This window comes from Haliaeetus albicilla, chromosome 23, assembly GCF_947461875.1.
Source record: "Haliaeetus albicilla chromosome 23, bHalAlb1.1, whole genome shotgun sequence".
Classification (NCBI taxonomy): domain Eukaryota; kingdom Metazoa; phylum Chordata; class Aves; order Accipitriformes; family Accipitridae; genus Haliaeetus; species Haliaeetus albicilla.
The window spans coordinates 8,915,926-8,932,186 of NC_091505.1; the positions used below are offsets into that span (position 1 = coordinate 8,915,926).

The 16,261-nt window shown below is 44.1% G+C and overlaps 1 protein-coding gene across 1 annotated transcript; it reads right to left on the bottom strand.

The window, feature by feature from the left end:
* Positions 1 to 4,200: 4,200 nt before the first annotated feature.
* Positions 4,201 to 10,463, bottom strand: VMA21 (vacuolar ATPase assembly factor VMA21). The gene is made up of 3 exons (XM_069811124.1): positions 10,312 to 10,463; positions 8,143 to 8,252; positions 4,201 to 6,592 (listed from the first exon to the last, which is right to left on the bottom strand). The coding sequence occupies exons 1-3, from the start codon at positions 10,443 to 10,445 to the stop codon at positions 6,450 to 6,452; spliced, it is 387 nt and encodes a 128-aa protein (XP_069667225.1). The 5' UTR covers positions 10,446 to 10,463; the 3' UTR covers positions 4,201 to 6,449.
* Positions 10,464 to 16,261: the final 5,798 nt, after the last annotated feature.

Here is a 16,261-nt window from a genome sequence, read left to right on the forward strand (position 1 = left end):
GAGTCGTTTCCACTATTGTAAAAGCACAGTTGCAAGTAAGAACCGGATCACTCCTAGAAACACTGGGCACTCACGGGGAATCATCTCGGCAAGAACATGCCATCCAAAGCTGGTGGGACAAAGAGAGCTGTGAAACGTGGCAGTAAACCAGCACCAAGAAAACTCGGTCCCAGGCATTCAGCTGGACAGTCACCAAGTTAACTACCTGACTTTCCAAGCTCTTCTGCCTGGTCATCCTTCCCCACAAAGCTTCCCAGTCAGGGAAACGGGACCACCATCGGCTCTGTCTCTTGGTTTCAGAATGCAAACTGGGAGACCAGCACCTAAAAAAGCTGCTTCCTACAGAAATCCCCATTCACTTCCCCCATACTTTTTCTTACCATTTTAGGTTCAAACAGCACTCAAGTCCCAAGAGTTTACCTCCATCTCGTCTTGAACTATACCTCACCACTCTTACACAACACTGATTCAGTCCTCCTAATAAAGAGGCTCAAGCCGTACCCCACCATCTCAGAGATTCAGACATTAGCATGTCATCGGATGAAAGAATGACTGCGGGGGCCCCAAATTACACAGTATTTATTGTCTTGTTGCAAGCCCCATTCAAGAACAAGAGCCTCCCCGTGCAGGGCAACAGCAGGGACTGTTTCCTGAGAACTTGAAACAAGAAGCTTGTGTGTCTTCCTTTAACTGACAGTTGATTAGAGCTAATGAAACATTAGAGTGGCAGTTGCTCTTTGGTATTTTTAAAGAAATATTTACACTCCAAGGGCTTGACCCTGCCCCAAGAGATGACTCTGAGCCAGTAACAATGCTAGTTTGTACAAGACAAAGCTGAATAAATGTGCCCCAGATTACAGACTGCAAAGCTGTCAACCTATGAACAACTTTAACTGGAAGTTAAAAATGGAATTGGCTTGCTATTTGGTATGATTTACATTTAATATTTCAGATCAACGGCTCTGCATAATCCCCTGGAGAACAGTGGAATAAACACATTGTGCCTCAGTCATCATATACCAAGCTGTGCCAGCACATTCCAGTCCTCACCCTACCCCAGCTCCACTCCACCTCCCCGGGTCACTCTTTTGCTTCACAGGACCCCTTCCTCCCCCTATCCCATGGGCTGCAGCCTACCTAAACTTCAGTCATACCCATATCATGTTATTTTGTAATAATACACGTGTGGCTGAGTTCGCTATTTTAAAGGCCCCTCTCCTTTCCCATCTCTTACTCACACGAACTATTACCAACAAGGCCTCTGCCTGGAGGCTTTGAGCACACCCTGTCCAATTGCGTGGGCTATCAGAAGCCTAAGCACAGTTTATTTAACTACAATAACGGTGCAGCAGCCTAAAACCCATCAAAATTGCTGTAACATCAAACATTTTACTGCTCACCAATGCAGGGAGAGAGAACCTAGTTTTTCAGCCAGCACTACAACTTCCCCTCTCCCATCAAGGCGATCAGGTAGAAAAGCCTGCCCTCTAGTTTACCAGGCTGCATTAGCAGCATGGCAAAATTACCTTTACCTTCCTATCAGTCTGATAGCATCCAACAACCATCGCGGTGAAAATTATGCAGGAGGCTGAGGGTTTTGAGGGGTTGGTTGATTTGGATTTTTGTGGGTTTTTTTATTTGTTTTTTAATGTTAAGAGTTATTACTAGGCCCTCTCTTACATAGCAAAAACCAGGTAGGTAGTATTTTGGTTTGTTTCAAATATGCTGTAAAGACTGTTTAAAAGTTCATGTACATTAATCAATGTTAGGGTATGACAAACAATTCCCATTCACAAGATGATCACCAACATCACCATTTTCTCTGGAGGCTTCCTACTCCATGCTAGCAGTTAACAGATTAATTAAGTCAGGCATCCCTAACCACAAACTAAAGCTGATCACCTGCATACTTTCATAGGCTGGGTACCCACCACAATGTTCTGCAGGCATTTAAAAAAAACACACAGAGATTATAAGTAGTACAGAAGAAGAAAACTAAACTAATTCTGAGAAGTCACTGATTTTCCACTTCTCAGTTCTCCCCAACTGCCTTTACTATTTATAGTCTTGGAAAACATTCCAGAAAAATTCTACTACAATCTCAGTCTCAAGGTATTCGCTCACTGCTAGATACAATTGCTTGCTTTAGCTAAACTGCCCAATTGTCAACCTTTACAAACACATCATGGACCACTAAGGGAGAAGCGATTTGGAAGCAGTGAATGGCTTATGCAGACCAGGTTTTCCCAATTTGGTGTTTTTAACAACAGCTGTCTCAAATCCATTACTAGTAATAAACCAAGCAAACTTACAGAACCACTTTGAAGTATTACACGATTAAAAATTTTACATCACCGTTCTATAGAAAATAAAAAACAAAGCAACAAGAATATTGATCTTTCCACACCTTTTATCAGTTTCCATATTTGCACATGTGGTGGGTTGACCCTGGCTGGAAGCCAGGTGCCCACCAAATCCGCTCCATCACTCCCCTCCTCAGCTGGACAGGGGAGAGAAAATATAACAAAAGGCTTGTGGGTCAAGATAAGGACAGAGAGATCACTCACCAACTACTGTCACAGGCAAAAGAGACTCCACTTGGGGAAAATTATTTTAATTTAGTACCAATCCAATCAGAGTAAGGTAATGAGAAATAAAACCAAATCTTAAAACACCTTCCTCCCACCCCTCCTTCCTTCCTGGCTCAACTTCACTCCTGATTTCTCTACCTCCCCCCGCCGAGCGGCACAGGGGGACAGAGAATGGGGGTTGGGGTCAGTTCATCACACGTTGTCTCTGCCGCTCCTTCCTCCTTAGGGGGAGGACTCCTCGCTCTTCCCCTGCTCCAGCATGGGGTCCCTCCCACAGGAGATAGTTCTCCACAAACTGCTCTGGCATGCATCCCTTCCACGGGCTGCAGTCCTTCAGGCACAGACTGCTCCAGCGTGGGCTTTCCCATGGAGTCCCGGCCTTCCTGGGGGGCATCCACCCCCCTGCTCCGCTGTGGGCTCCTCTCTCCCCGGGCTGCAGGTGGGCATCTGCTCCCCCGCTCCCCTCCACGGGCTGGGGGGGACAGCCTGCCGTCTCACCACGGGCTGCAGGGGCATGCCCTCCTCCCCTCCTTCTTTACTGACCTTGGTGTCTGCAGAGGGGTTTCTCTCACATCTTCTCACTCCTCTCTCCCAGCTGCTGTCGTGCAGCATTTTCCTCTTCCGAAATAGGTTATCCCAGAGGCACTACCACCGTCGCTGATGGGCTCGGCCTTGGACAGCAGCAGGTCTGCCTTGCAGTCAGCTGGCATCGGCTCTGTCGGACATAGGGGAAGCTTCCAGGAGCTTCTCACAGAAGCCACCCCTGTAGCTGCCCCACTGCCAAAACCTTGCTATGCATACCCAATACAGTACAGCATTATTTAAACTCTAAAAGAATTACAATGGCCATTATACAATTAAAAAATTGACATGAGAATTAGCTTTGACATTAACAGGAACATCAGATACATGAAAGGAAACACTCAACCTAAAGAGACCACAACAAAGCTCTTGAAATATAACAAATCTTAATATTGATAAGGGACAATAGGGGTCCCAGTATCGTATCTACTCCACGTACACTCTACATTGTATGGCTGCAGTTTCTGTTCTTTGAGCTCCCTAGCCATGGTATAATTCCACCACTTGACTGTTTTCATTGTACCATTTACCTGAGTAGTTTTTTCAGCTCTCAAGCATAGGCAACATAAAACCCAGTACGTGGCTGTTGCTATGCAGAGACTCACACGTTGCCTCTTTTCTCAAGAGCAGCATTGTGGATCAAAGGATTATCTTCAAAGATCTTCCAATGGATGGATTAATGCTCAGCTTGTTACCCCCAACTGCTTAGACATTATAGTACCTATACTTACAGCATTGGTCAAACTTCAGATTTTTGTAACTAAACAATTATAATAAGCAATTATTTCCCCGTTAGTCCTAGGAAATTAACTTAGTGTCTAGGGATTCTGGTACGTGAAACACAAAATAGATACAGCACAAGACTCAGCTAGTAAAGCACAAAAGCTATGTTCCCATTTTTTCTCCACTATAAATGGAGTAAAAAAAAAGCTACTGAACAGTGCTATAGCTGATCTGTTTGTTGTAGGCTGTGCTGCACACGAGCGGTATTAAAGAGATTATTCAAAAAACTGTTTAGCACAAGTGCTTGTTTACTGGACCTTGTATTGCTGGGTAATTCTTTATTAAAAGGCAATATTTGTTCTACAACGTACAGTTCATATACTGGAGAACAGGAAGCCAATATGCCAACGTACAAACTAAATTTATATTTCAAATACTACGAGACCATTCTCCAGTTTGCTGGCAGCAACCTGACAATGGGCTTCTGGATGAGAAAAGTTAATGTTTCAGAAACAAAATGTAGAATCTGATTTGCATTGACATGGGGTATATAATTGTGCATGCCTGGGACCGTGGCGGAGATGAGAGGAATGAGACCTGGGAACACATTCCTCAAGCCACTGGGCATGGATAACCAATTTTTGTCTCATTTATGGGTAAGTTTTAGCAGGGATAAATGCAGCATCAAAACCATTCCAAGCCCTATATTAAGCAAAACACTTTCAAAAAAGGCTCAACCAATACAACAAACTGGAAAACTCAAATTAACAGAAAGACCTCGAGCACAACAGCTTAACAGCAATCATCAGCGTTAGGAAAGTTCTACGCATTGCTGGAACCTTAGGAAAAATGTTTTATCTACAGACTAAGAAGCTTGCTAACAACAGCACAAGAGCGAAATGAAATTCAGGTTATCCTACAACACAAAAATCTCACATTGGTTTGACTACAGCAAGTTTCTATACACAACCAAGGAAAAAAGAAAACAATCAACATATTGGATCATTTCACAGTGTGAAAGTTAATATTTATGAAGACAAGCAAATTTTCCATGTGATCACTCCTGTGTTCTGCTTCATAAAGGACAACATTTGCAGATGGCTACAGCTTGTTTTCTCTTGCTCATTCCTCTACTAACAATTACAGTGGCTTATAGCTGTTACTGACATTACTTTACCACAGGAAATCCAACTACATCCTTCAGCAATTATGAAGGAGAAAAATGTAAAGAAATATAAGAGAATATGCTATGTCATTTCCTTTGCATCATCAAGATTTAACTGTAGAAGAGTGGAAAGATGAACAATCCAGTAATACAACAATCCTCCCAAAAGGAAATTGAAGATTGAATTTTACACTGTAATAAAAAATTACACTTGAAAACAAAAAAACTTTGTATTTCACATTAGAAAGACATCACCTGAGTTTCTACACAATTCTATTTTTGCAATTACTTCTAAACTCAGAAATGTATTATTTAGGTCTGTCCCACTGTGCTGGTTTTGGCTGGAATAGGGTTACTTTTCTTCACAGTAGTTGGTATGGAGCTGTATTTTGGGTTTGTGCTGAAAACAGTGTTGATAACACAAGGATGTTTTAGCTATTGCTGAGCAGTGCTTACAGAGAGCGAAGGCCCTTTCTGCTCTTCACCCCACCCCACCAGCAAGGAGGCTGGGGGGGCACAAGAAGTTGGGAGAGGACACAGCCAGGACAGCTGACCCCAACTGACTAAAGGGATATTCCAGACCATAGGATGCCATGCTCAGCAATAAAAAGCTGGGGGAAGAAGAACGAAGGGGGAGGGGGAGGTGTTCGCAGTGATGGCATTTGTCTTCCCAAGTCACCGTTACTTGTGATGGAGCCCTGCTTTCCTGAAGATGGCTGAATACCTGCCTGCCGATGGGAAGTGGTGAAGGAATTCCTTGTTTTGCTTTGCTTTGGTGTGCAGCTTTTGCTTTACCTATTAAACTGTCTTTATCTCAGCCCACCCATTTCCTCACTTTTATTCTTCTGATTCTCTCCCCCATCCAGCTGGGGGGAGTGAGCAAGCAACTGCGTGGTGCTTAGCTGCCAACTGGGGTTAAACCACAACACCCATAAATCAGGAAACTATCCACAGCAAAGTGAAATCCCATCTTTTCCACTGTAGTTGGAGAGTGAGTAATGTAGCTTTTTTAACTAGCAATTTAATTACTCAAAAATGTAACACTTGCTTCATGCCAGTATCATTTTCAGAGCAAGCCAGAAAAATACTAGGAATGGCAAAAATAGCTACAGGATTTTTTCAAAAATTTATGTAATTATTCCATTCTAATTCCAGGGGAACACCACCTCAGCTCAACCTAGTAGAGGCTGGCTAAACAACAACTTCCATCAGCATTAGAGAAAACACTGGTACACATTCAAGATGAGCACAAGTCTTATTCTAACCAGAGTTGAGGCATTAGCCTTATCTTTGTACATGTGTATTATACATTTTGAAGAATGCTTTTCCTTCATCTCACAAAAATTTGATTTACAGTCTGTAGGTGTCAGATGACGATGGTCTTCGTTCTAGTCCTGTTTGCCTTCCCGCCACTGTCGAGAACCCTCATTCCATGCTACATATACAAAGAGAGCAAGTACCACGTGAACAGTAACTACAGCAACTATGGCAGCATAAAAATAGCTGTCTCTGTCGGACATTCCTAAGGTACCTGAGAAAATAAAGAAAGTAGAGAGTATTAGTTATTGGGAACACTGAAATGGCAAATCACAATCCTTCCTAAAGACCAAATTTACTTTTACTCCTGTATCAAAAGATTTCTCTGTCCTGCGATCAGAAAGATTCATAGGAAAGAATTCACCATGATAACTACAGACCTTGAAACTATTTCTGGAATAAAGCAACAATGCAATTATTCAATATTTAAGATACCACACCCTGGTTTTGAAGTCAACAGCTTAGAGTTCTGTAACATTCACTTTTTCTGTTACTATCTTCCAGCACCAAATAAACCTCAATATTCTGTTTTCCTAAGTGTCACTCTCTTTGTGGGGCAGGAAAATGGGGGTGGGGGATGTTAATTATATAATTTATTTGCCACTATAACAGGATAAAGTGGTAGAACAACAATTAAATTTAGAGGACTTCTAGTCTCTCGATTTAGACCGTAAAACAATAATTCCTCACCAGTTAAGAGACATGAATGCATCTCGCATGAAATAAGCCTTCAAATACCAGAAGACCAAATACTAAAATATCATTTCTCTCCATTTATTTCAAAAACCAAAAAACAACCAAACAAAAAAATAGACATCACACCACACCAAAAATAGCACCTTCCAAACACAAACCAAATCCTATCAGTGTTGACAGATCTTGCCATTAACTGACATGGAAAAAATTAAGGCTCAGTTTGCTATACCTCATGTTAAAAAAAAAAAAAACAACCAACAGAACAAACAAAAAAAACCCCATGCTAAAAAGGATCTTGAAAGTTACTTAACAAGCTTTCAGCTTCAGCCTTCAGAACTACATACAACAGCACACACCAAAGGAGAATCATTTTGGCACAACTCAGTTATATATTCACACACTGGTCTTAAAAGTAGCTGCTTTCTCCCTTCTTCCTCTCTGCTACTGAAGGAGATACTTTTCTCCTGCACTATTAGGAAGTTATTAAAGCCTTGCAGAATCAAGGCTAGAATGTGGCTGGTTAGCAGTTTGACAGAACAGCTCCAAACAAACAGCTAAAAATATCTCTTTTTTTTTTTTTTTAATTAAAAAAGAAAGCTCTACAAGCAACCACATTCCATATCTAAAACTGGGTATATGACTTAACTGGTTTACACTTACAAATGCAGGTATGTTTTAAAAAGCAAAAAATAAACCCAGTAAACAACATTACTCTGTCTTGAATACACAATTAGTTTGCAACACCTGCAGGAAACATATCCCTGATGATTCTGATAAAAGTCTGCTGCAGGGTGGTGTTAGAAACCCTTTAGGTAAGTGGATCAGTGCACCTGTATACTATATAAACCATGGTATAATAAACAGCAAATACTAGATTGCAGACTACAATGCAGGGAAGGATGCATCGACCATTTATGTAATTTTCTGTTCTAATTAGACATTACAAGGCCTTTAGTCTGCACAAGGAAACAAATATTCAAAACAGGAAGGAGAACAAAGAAGCTATGAGAGGATTGTGCTTTTCCTCTTTTTTGTAATAGTAATGCTAATTGGCAGAAACAGAATTACCTTCAAATATATAAGCCTTTGATGAAAAATATAGCCCCACAGGTAATGTAATCATTAGAGCTGTGAAGAATAGAAGCGTTCTTAAAGTTGATGTTAATGAACCCTCATTTCTGAAATAAATAAGAAAAGTTACACACAAAAGAAAGTCACAATACACATGCCTGAAACAGGACAAGAACTAGTCCCAAACAGAAGACAAGAAATTTTCAAGAATTGAGTATGTATATCATTTGGAAGCAATAAAGACTTGGAGTATGCATTTGTTGGCTGCAATAGAAAAATCACAGTATTCAAAACGATGCAAGGATTCTGCCAGTCAAAGCTCACAAACAAGATTAAAAACAGTCTTTAGATTTTTCCCTGTTATGGCTTTGCAAGTATTAACAACATGGGGGGGGTGTACATTAATATGTTTATCAGTGTATTATTACATAATTATTAAATATCTAGTACTAGATACACATGCATTTGTCATATGACAATTCTCATAAGTCTAGGAAAATGAGAAATCCTACAGGCCAGGATACAGAGGGAAGTATGCAGAATAACTTTAACAGCTTACTATGGGAAGTGAAGTTCCTTTTTATTAGATATTGTTCCTCTATTTAAAATAATTTCTCAGTTTCCACTGAAAAAGTTGGAATAACTATAGCGATAATCAGAACACAGAGCCAATACACCAAAACATTAGCAAGCTTTTTTGCCTTCACAGACCTAAACCTAGAATACCTTGAACAAGACAATCACAATGAAGGATTACGTACTTGGTAAGGTTTCCCTGAACTTGACCTGCTAGAACAGGTTTTATATGTACAAAACACTGCATACAGCTTGTTTTTGTGTGTGCTTCCACCAGTTTTCACTCTCTCCGCTTGGCTAACTACATTATTTTATGCTGAAGTAAACATGTAAGCGAAGCAACACCCTTCTGACTTTCAAAGACTACCAGATTCAATGGCATGTGTCCTTAGACTCATAGAATCACTGAGGTTGGAAAAGACCTTTAAGATCATCAAGTCCAACTGTTAACCTACCACTGCCAAGCCCACCACTAAACCACGTCCCTAAGCACCACATCTAGATATCTTAAATACCTCCAGGGATAGTGACTAAACCACTTCCCTGGACAGCCTGTTCCAATGCTTGACAACTCTTTCAGTGAAGAAATTTTTCATAATATCCAATTTAAGCTTCCCCTGGCACAACTTCAGGCCATTTCCTCTTGTCCTTAAGGCTCTGAAACACAAATCTGCATAAAAACAATTCAAGTCAGGGACACACAATTCTTAAAACTCCCAGGCACCTCCACAGTAATTTTTGTATAAGTAGTTTCAAAAAGTTTTATCACGACATATTTGTACCATAGTACATTGCTTGAAATCACATTTTATCCTTGACATTTTCTCGGAAAAATGAGTGGAAGTGGGAAAAAGAAAACATCTCTCATCCTCTGACAGTCACCAAAAGACAAGTGACATGCACACAGCTTTTACACTAAAGCCAACAGCACTTTTTGCTAACCGTGTACTGCCATACATTTAGGGAGCACATTAAGTAGCTCAAAAAAAAAAAGAAAAAAAAAAAAAGACATTCCAAATCGTTTCCTTTACTACAGTTTGTCTCGGGATGGCAAGCGTAACCCCATTCAAACTTTTCCTATGGAAATTAGAAACCCTACCTAACACTTCCACGTAAAAGAATAAGATGACCTCCAGCTTATTACCGAAGTTAAAAACTCCACTGTTGACAAATACTTTTCTTACACGGGCATACTCCCACCGCTTCCCTACGCAGCAAAAACAAATATTCGCGTGTGACCTCAGCCCCAGCACGGAGCTTTTAACTGCAGACCAGCCTCCGCGCCCGGGTTGCGGGGCTGCCCAGGGTTACGCAGCACGGCCAGGGCAAACCCGGGGCCTCCTCCGGGCCCGAGCTGCCGCTCCCCCCGGCTCGGGACGGGCACACACTCTTCCCCGGGGGCCGCAACCCCCCACACCCCCACCGCCACCCCGGGCTGGCGGCACCTGGAGCGATCCCCGCCCGCCGCGGCCTAGCAGACACCCCTTCCCCCGCACAGCCTGCGGCCCGCCGCCAGGCCGCGCCATCCCGGCAGGGCTGCCCGCCCCGCCCGTCACCAGTAGCCCAGCCCTTCCCCTCCCCGGGACTCACTGCCTGAAGTCGGCCACGGGGACGGCGTTCAACGCCGGCTCACCGTAACGCTCCATCGCCGCCTCCTCCTCCTCAGCGTCCCGCTCGACCGAAGCTTCTGGTCTGCCGGAAGCCCGCCGGAGGGGCGGGCGCATGCGCAGGGCGGCGGCAGCGCCGCGCGCCGCCGTCTCCATAGCAACGGCGGGGCCGTCGCGGCCTAGCGGCGGGCGACCGCCATGGCCTGCCAGGCCGGGGCCTAGGCCGCAGCCGTGGTTTCTGTTGAGCTCGGACAGTGGCGTCTCGCTACAGGGAACGCTACCCTCCCCCGCGGGCTCGAAACAGCCCCGCAGTCTGTGCCGCTCAGGAGCGCTTTCCGTGAGGGAGATGGAAAGTGTCCGTGCGTGGCAAACCCGCGGTTGAGCGGCACCAACCCTTGAATGTACTGGGAGAAGGTCAAGGCTTCCCAGCAAATGGCAGTGGTCTCGGAGCCAGAAAAAAAAAAGGTGTTATTGAGATGTTTGGATGAACTCACCAGTACAAAACTCTATACGTGAAAAAACACAGGCAAGGGCTAAGGCATTCTCTAAGGGGAAACTGCAAAGTTGCTCTACGTTGTCCTGTTGAGGAGGGAGGTTTGTTCTCTTACAGGTTTCCTGCTTTTCTGGCACTAAAGTTTATCAAAATTCCTTCTCCAACCAAAGATGAAATTTCTGGTCAAAATCGGAGAGGAACAGTCCCCAATGTAACTAACCGGTGCTGCAGATGAGAGACCAAGGACTCGGGCAGGTTTCACTCTCCTGTAGCCTGGCTGAGCACTAAGCATTTCCAAGATGACACTCCGTTTAAGCCATTAATTCACATTCCTGTTGAAGCTACTCTGCTCTGCTTATATACTTGCCAAGGGATGGACTTGAACCCAGCTTTTCAACAGAAGACCAGAGTGTTACAATCTTTGTGCTATGCAGTCAGTCTTGCCTGCAGAGAATTAATTGTTTAGATTCAACAATCAGCTCTAGCAAGAACACAAAGCATTGCAAGCTTCCAAACAAGAGCTCTGGAAGCTGTTTAACTGAACGTTGCCATTTAATTGAATCTCATATACCACAGCTATAACATATTTGCCCCTTTTATGGTAAAACCACGTTGCTATCTTACCACTCAGCCATGCCAAATCTTGATTGTGTGACTCACTAACTCCACACATGACTCTTTCCTCAAGTTTTCCTGCAGCGTGCAGACATCCAGCATTCCTGCAGCCCAGCACTGTGGCCTCTGCCCTGCTCCTTGTTGCAGTGCCACACAGCACATGGCACAGCACAGTGGCCTTTTCATCCTCTCATGGGCTAGCATGGCATCCTGCTACCTACGAGCCTGGAAAAGAAGAAGTATAAGAGAGGGTTGTTTTCCCTGCAAGCATTAAGATCAGGAAATAAGCACTTTGTTCTTGGTAATCCCTGCTGTGAGCTTGCTTCTCCAAGCTTACTCAGAGTGAATTTCCCTCATCTGGGCTAGAGACAATGGACACTACACTGCACCAGCAGCTACAGTGTGTAAAGGTGGGAGCGAAGGAGCAACACTGTCTGCAGCACTGATTTTCTCCCCTCTGATTGTGAATAGTGAGGCCTTTTATTCTGTTTTCTCCAGTGTATGTGAGAAAGAAGGTGAATTTTGTCAGAAGCATTTTTTTTTTTCAGCAATGAACGTAGCTCAGCTGGTGGCTCCCTCCCATTTGTTAAGATGGAGCACAGTTCAGGCTGTTCAGTGCTTAGGGACGAAGGTCTCACTTTCACTATAAACCAACCGATTTCATGCTCTTTTAAAATAGGACAGCCCTCCTCTCATTTGATTCCACTGCTGCCTGAGCCCGCAAGAGAGATGATTTGCATGAGGGGGGCAGAAGGGGGCTGGTGTGGACCCAGGGGATGCCTTGTAGCCCGTACCCATTTGGATGGGGATAGAAGGAGGGTTTGCTGTGTAACATGAGCTTAAAACTTCAAACTAGTTCTTAAAAACATCTAATTAGACTCCAGCTAGCCACTCACAAATCCAACCCAAATGTGTGAGCAGGTTTTGTTTATTTATGGATTGCTCAGCGAACAAAAATACTTTGGCAAAGAAATCAGTGCGTGGTTAAGATATAGGTCAGATGACTGAAAAATATGAATGTCGGTGCAGTGAACATTTAATCACCAGATACATGATGTACTTTCCACTTCTGGTTTGACTTTTCTGTTTGTTTCCCCAGTAGGAAAAGCAATGACATAAGACAGTTTTAATAACAAAACAACAAAACAAGGAAACATAAAAGTGGAATAAGTCTCACGTCATATAAACTTACCATAAAGATGCATATCAATCATTAGAAAGTAGTGAATCACTCAAGGCTTAACAGCCCAAGTCATTAATTTTTTAATATAAAATTACTTCATATCTCATCACACTGATGCTTTCATCTACTAGACTAATAACAATTTCGCTGAATGATTTCCTGCATGTTTAGCAGCTTTTCTTTCATGAGCACATAAGGGAAATATAAAACTATTAGAAAAATTTTGCAACTGTGAGAAAAAAAAGCTTTTTATTTGCTTTTTTTGTGTCAATTATTTTACAAGATCTGGAGCATACAAAGTCTTGTCTGTTTGCTTCAGGTTTTATACGTCAAGTATTCTGAAATTTCAGGCAGACTGCAGACCTGTCTTACCTTCTGGATCATAGAGCAAATAAAAATTTGCCCTTAAGCAGAAACTGTGCTGCAAGCACAAAAAACTGCCAGTTTAGCTGAGACCAAAGATCTGCTATTCTAAGACGTCCTCAACAACAATTGCCAGGAGATTCTTGAAGAATATAAAAAAAATAAAGCCTGTGCAGAGCAATTCGTTTCCTGGGACACAATCTCAGCTCCTGGCAGTGAGCTCTATGGAGAGGACTGCCTGCCGGTGAAGGCATTCCTGTTTTTTCCAGCAAACGCAGCAAGAAAGCCTGTTAGTCTGGTAACTCTGGCCATGCACTTCCAAGCGCTTGGAGCATTTTCTTTTCCTCCTCATCTTCCTTGGTGCTGCAGCCCCTTTAGCTGGTGCCTGTGAATTGCCTTGCAGCCTGCCTGCAAAAGATTAAAAGCAACGTGAAAACACAACCCGTCATGTAACTGCCGAACTCGGTTCATCTGGGCTCATTTGGCGTCGTGAGCACATTTCAAAATTCAGACTGAGAACAGAGCCTGTGCGGACGGAGTGCTCTGCAACGCAGGAGAGCAGAGGCCCCAGCTTTTCTGGGGGTCTGCATCTGAGCAAGGGTGCAGAGCAGCCGGGAAGGTGCCTGCTGAAGCAATACCATCTAGTGGCAGATGGAGAAAAAGAATCCCCCCAACATGCGCAGAGCTGGAAAGGTGAAGACTGAAAAGGTAATATTTAAAAACAAAACCACCTGCTTGGGAATATTTTGTTTTCCCAAGGTTTGCTTCCATGGTAATGTATCAAAAAGGAAGATAGAGAACAGATGATCAGAAGAGGAGCTGGAGTGGGGAAGGGACCGTGGTTACTGGGGCCAGTAACAGGCCCAGGTTACAAGGCCTGATTTTGCAGAAGTGCCAAGTGACCTCAAGGGTCTGGCTTTTGAAATGAGATTTCCCAGCAACAAACAAGCAGCACTGTGCAGCATCAACTTTGAAGCTGCTAACCACTTAGAATTAGTAAATGTTTTTATGTGGTTAGGGCTTAGCCCCAGAGGAGATGGTGTAGAAGAAAGAGCAGCTATGAGACAGGGCTTTGCTGCGGCTGGGGGAAGGATGTATAATGTTTGTGACTGGATTCACAGTGTGGAGGGACAATTCCTCTATAAGAGAGCTGGCATTTATAGGTAGCGATAACATCTTTTATTACACCATCTGATAGAGCTTGAGCAAACAAAGACAATTCTAGAGGCTGTCAATGTCTTTTGCTGAATAATAAGGACTTCTGTGCTGGAACACTGTCCATTTTTTTCCAGTGATGTCAGTTGATCTAATTAAAGATGTTAGCTCTTCCTACCAAACCCTTCCTCTTTCAGTTTCTTGATGTTCTTGGCTCCAACAATACCATGAATACTCTCTGTTTATCTGTTTTGTGAACCTCTATACCCCAGAAAGAGTTAAGTTTCACAAAAGGTGAGATGAATGGATTGGCTAACTCTTCATGATACTCCAGGCCAAAAGCCCAACTTTTCCATACAAAGCATAGAGCATGTTGCATAGTTGGCCACCAGCTTCTGTGGAAATAGAACCAGAGTAATGTTAACGCTTGGGTTAGCAAAGAAATCATTTATATGGGCATTATAGGGGTATACTCCCTGTTATGATCCTGTTGCTTTATTGCACGTCCCAGTATCAGTTAGAGCAAAGAGCTAAGACACCCCTATTAGCTAATGGAGCTTAGAGTCTCACTGTCTAATTTCTACCTCCCACTCTTATTGCTGTCATTTTGCAAAGAAAACATAGGGTTATGGACGAAAGTGCCTGCCTTCCACATGCGTTGTGAAATACCTGAGGCACCTACATTAATAGACTGGGAAAGGCTTCATTCCCACAGCTGATATAAGTCAACCAATACTTACCAGTTACTGGTGAGACTCTAGATGCTGAAGGGAAGAGAAATCCCTTTTTTCTGTAGAGGCAAATATAATCAATGTCTTACATGTTACATGCAATTAAACCACTATGTGACTTTTTATACCTCTGCCCGGACAAACAGTGCTGGCTATAGAGTGGATGTTGTGCATTTGTTTTGTAAGTTTGGGGGGTACTTGTCCGAAAAATAGCGTATGTTAGCACAAATGCACAGAAAACACAGCCTCTTCCCACTGCTGTTTGGTTTATAGTTACCTTTGGAAAATACAACAGGTTTTTGTGAAGATGGAGAGTTATACGGGTGACGTTTCTGATGGGCTCGGCGTTGGCCAGTGGTGGGTCCATCTTGGAGCCAGCTGGCATTGGCTCTATCAGACATGGGGGAAGCTTCTGGCAGCTTCTCACAGGAGCCACTGCTGTAGCCCCCCCGCTACCAAAACCTTGGCACACAAACCCAATACAGTACAGCATTACTTAAATTCCTGTATTGGGCTTGTGTGGTGGGGTTTTGGTAGCAGGGGAGGATCTTGTGAGAAGACGCTAGAAGCTTCCCCGACTCCAAGTCAGACCTGCCGCTGGCCAAGGCCAAGCCCATCAGTGACAGTGGTAGCGCCTCTGGGAGAACATATTTAAGAAGGGAAAAGAAGTTGCTGTGGAACAGAAACTGCAGCCAGAGAAAGGAGTGAGAAGATGTGAGAGAAACAACCCTGCAGACCCCCAGGTCAGTGAAGAAGGAGGGGGAGGAGGTGCTCCAGGCACCAGAGCAGAGATTCCCCTGCAGCCCGTGGGGAAGACCATGGTGAGGCAGGCTGTCCCCCTGCAGCCCAGGGAGGTCCACGGGGGAGCAGATCTCCACCTGCAGCCCAGGGAGGACCCCACGCCGGAGGAGTAGGATGCCCAAAGGAGGCTGTGACCCCGTGGGTAGCCCGTGCTGGAGCAGGCTCCTGGCAGGACCTGTAGCCCTGTGGAGAGAGGAGCCTGCGCTGGAGCAGGTTTTCTGGCAGGACTTGTGACCCTGTGGGGGACCTACGCTGGAGCAGTCTGTGCCTGAAGGACTGCAGCCTGTGGAAGGGACCCACACTAGAGCAGTTCATGAAGAACTGCAGCCTGTGGGAAGGACCTACGTTGGAGAAGTTTGTGGAGGACTGTCTCCTGTGGGAGGGACCCCACGCTGGAGCAGGGGAAGAGTGTGAGAAGTCCTGCCTGTGAAGAGGATGAAGCAGCAGAGACAACCTGTGATGAACTGATTGTAATGCCCGTCCCCCGTACCCCTGCACCACTGGAGGGTGTTAGGTAGAGAATTCAGGAGTGGAGTTGTGCCCGGGAAGAAGGGAGGGGGAGGGGGAAGGTGTTTTAAGATTCAGTTTTATT

Coding starts and splice junctions, on each gene's coding strand:
- VMA21 (XM_069811124.1), bottom strand. CDS start 10,445: ATGCGCCCGCCCCTCCGGCGGGCTTCCGGCAGACCAGAAGCTTCGGTC. Junction 8,253..10,311: donor CCCGTGGCCGACTTCAGGCA/GTGAGTCCCGGG, acceptor TATTTATTTCAG/AAATGAGGGTTCATTAACAT. Junction 6,593..8,142: donor AAAGGCTTATATATTTGAAG/GTAATTCTGTTT, acceptor TTATTTTCTCAG/GTACCTTAGGAATGTCCGAC.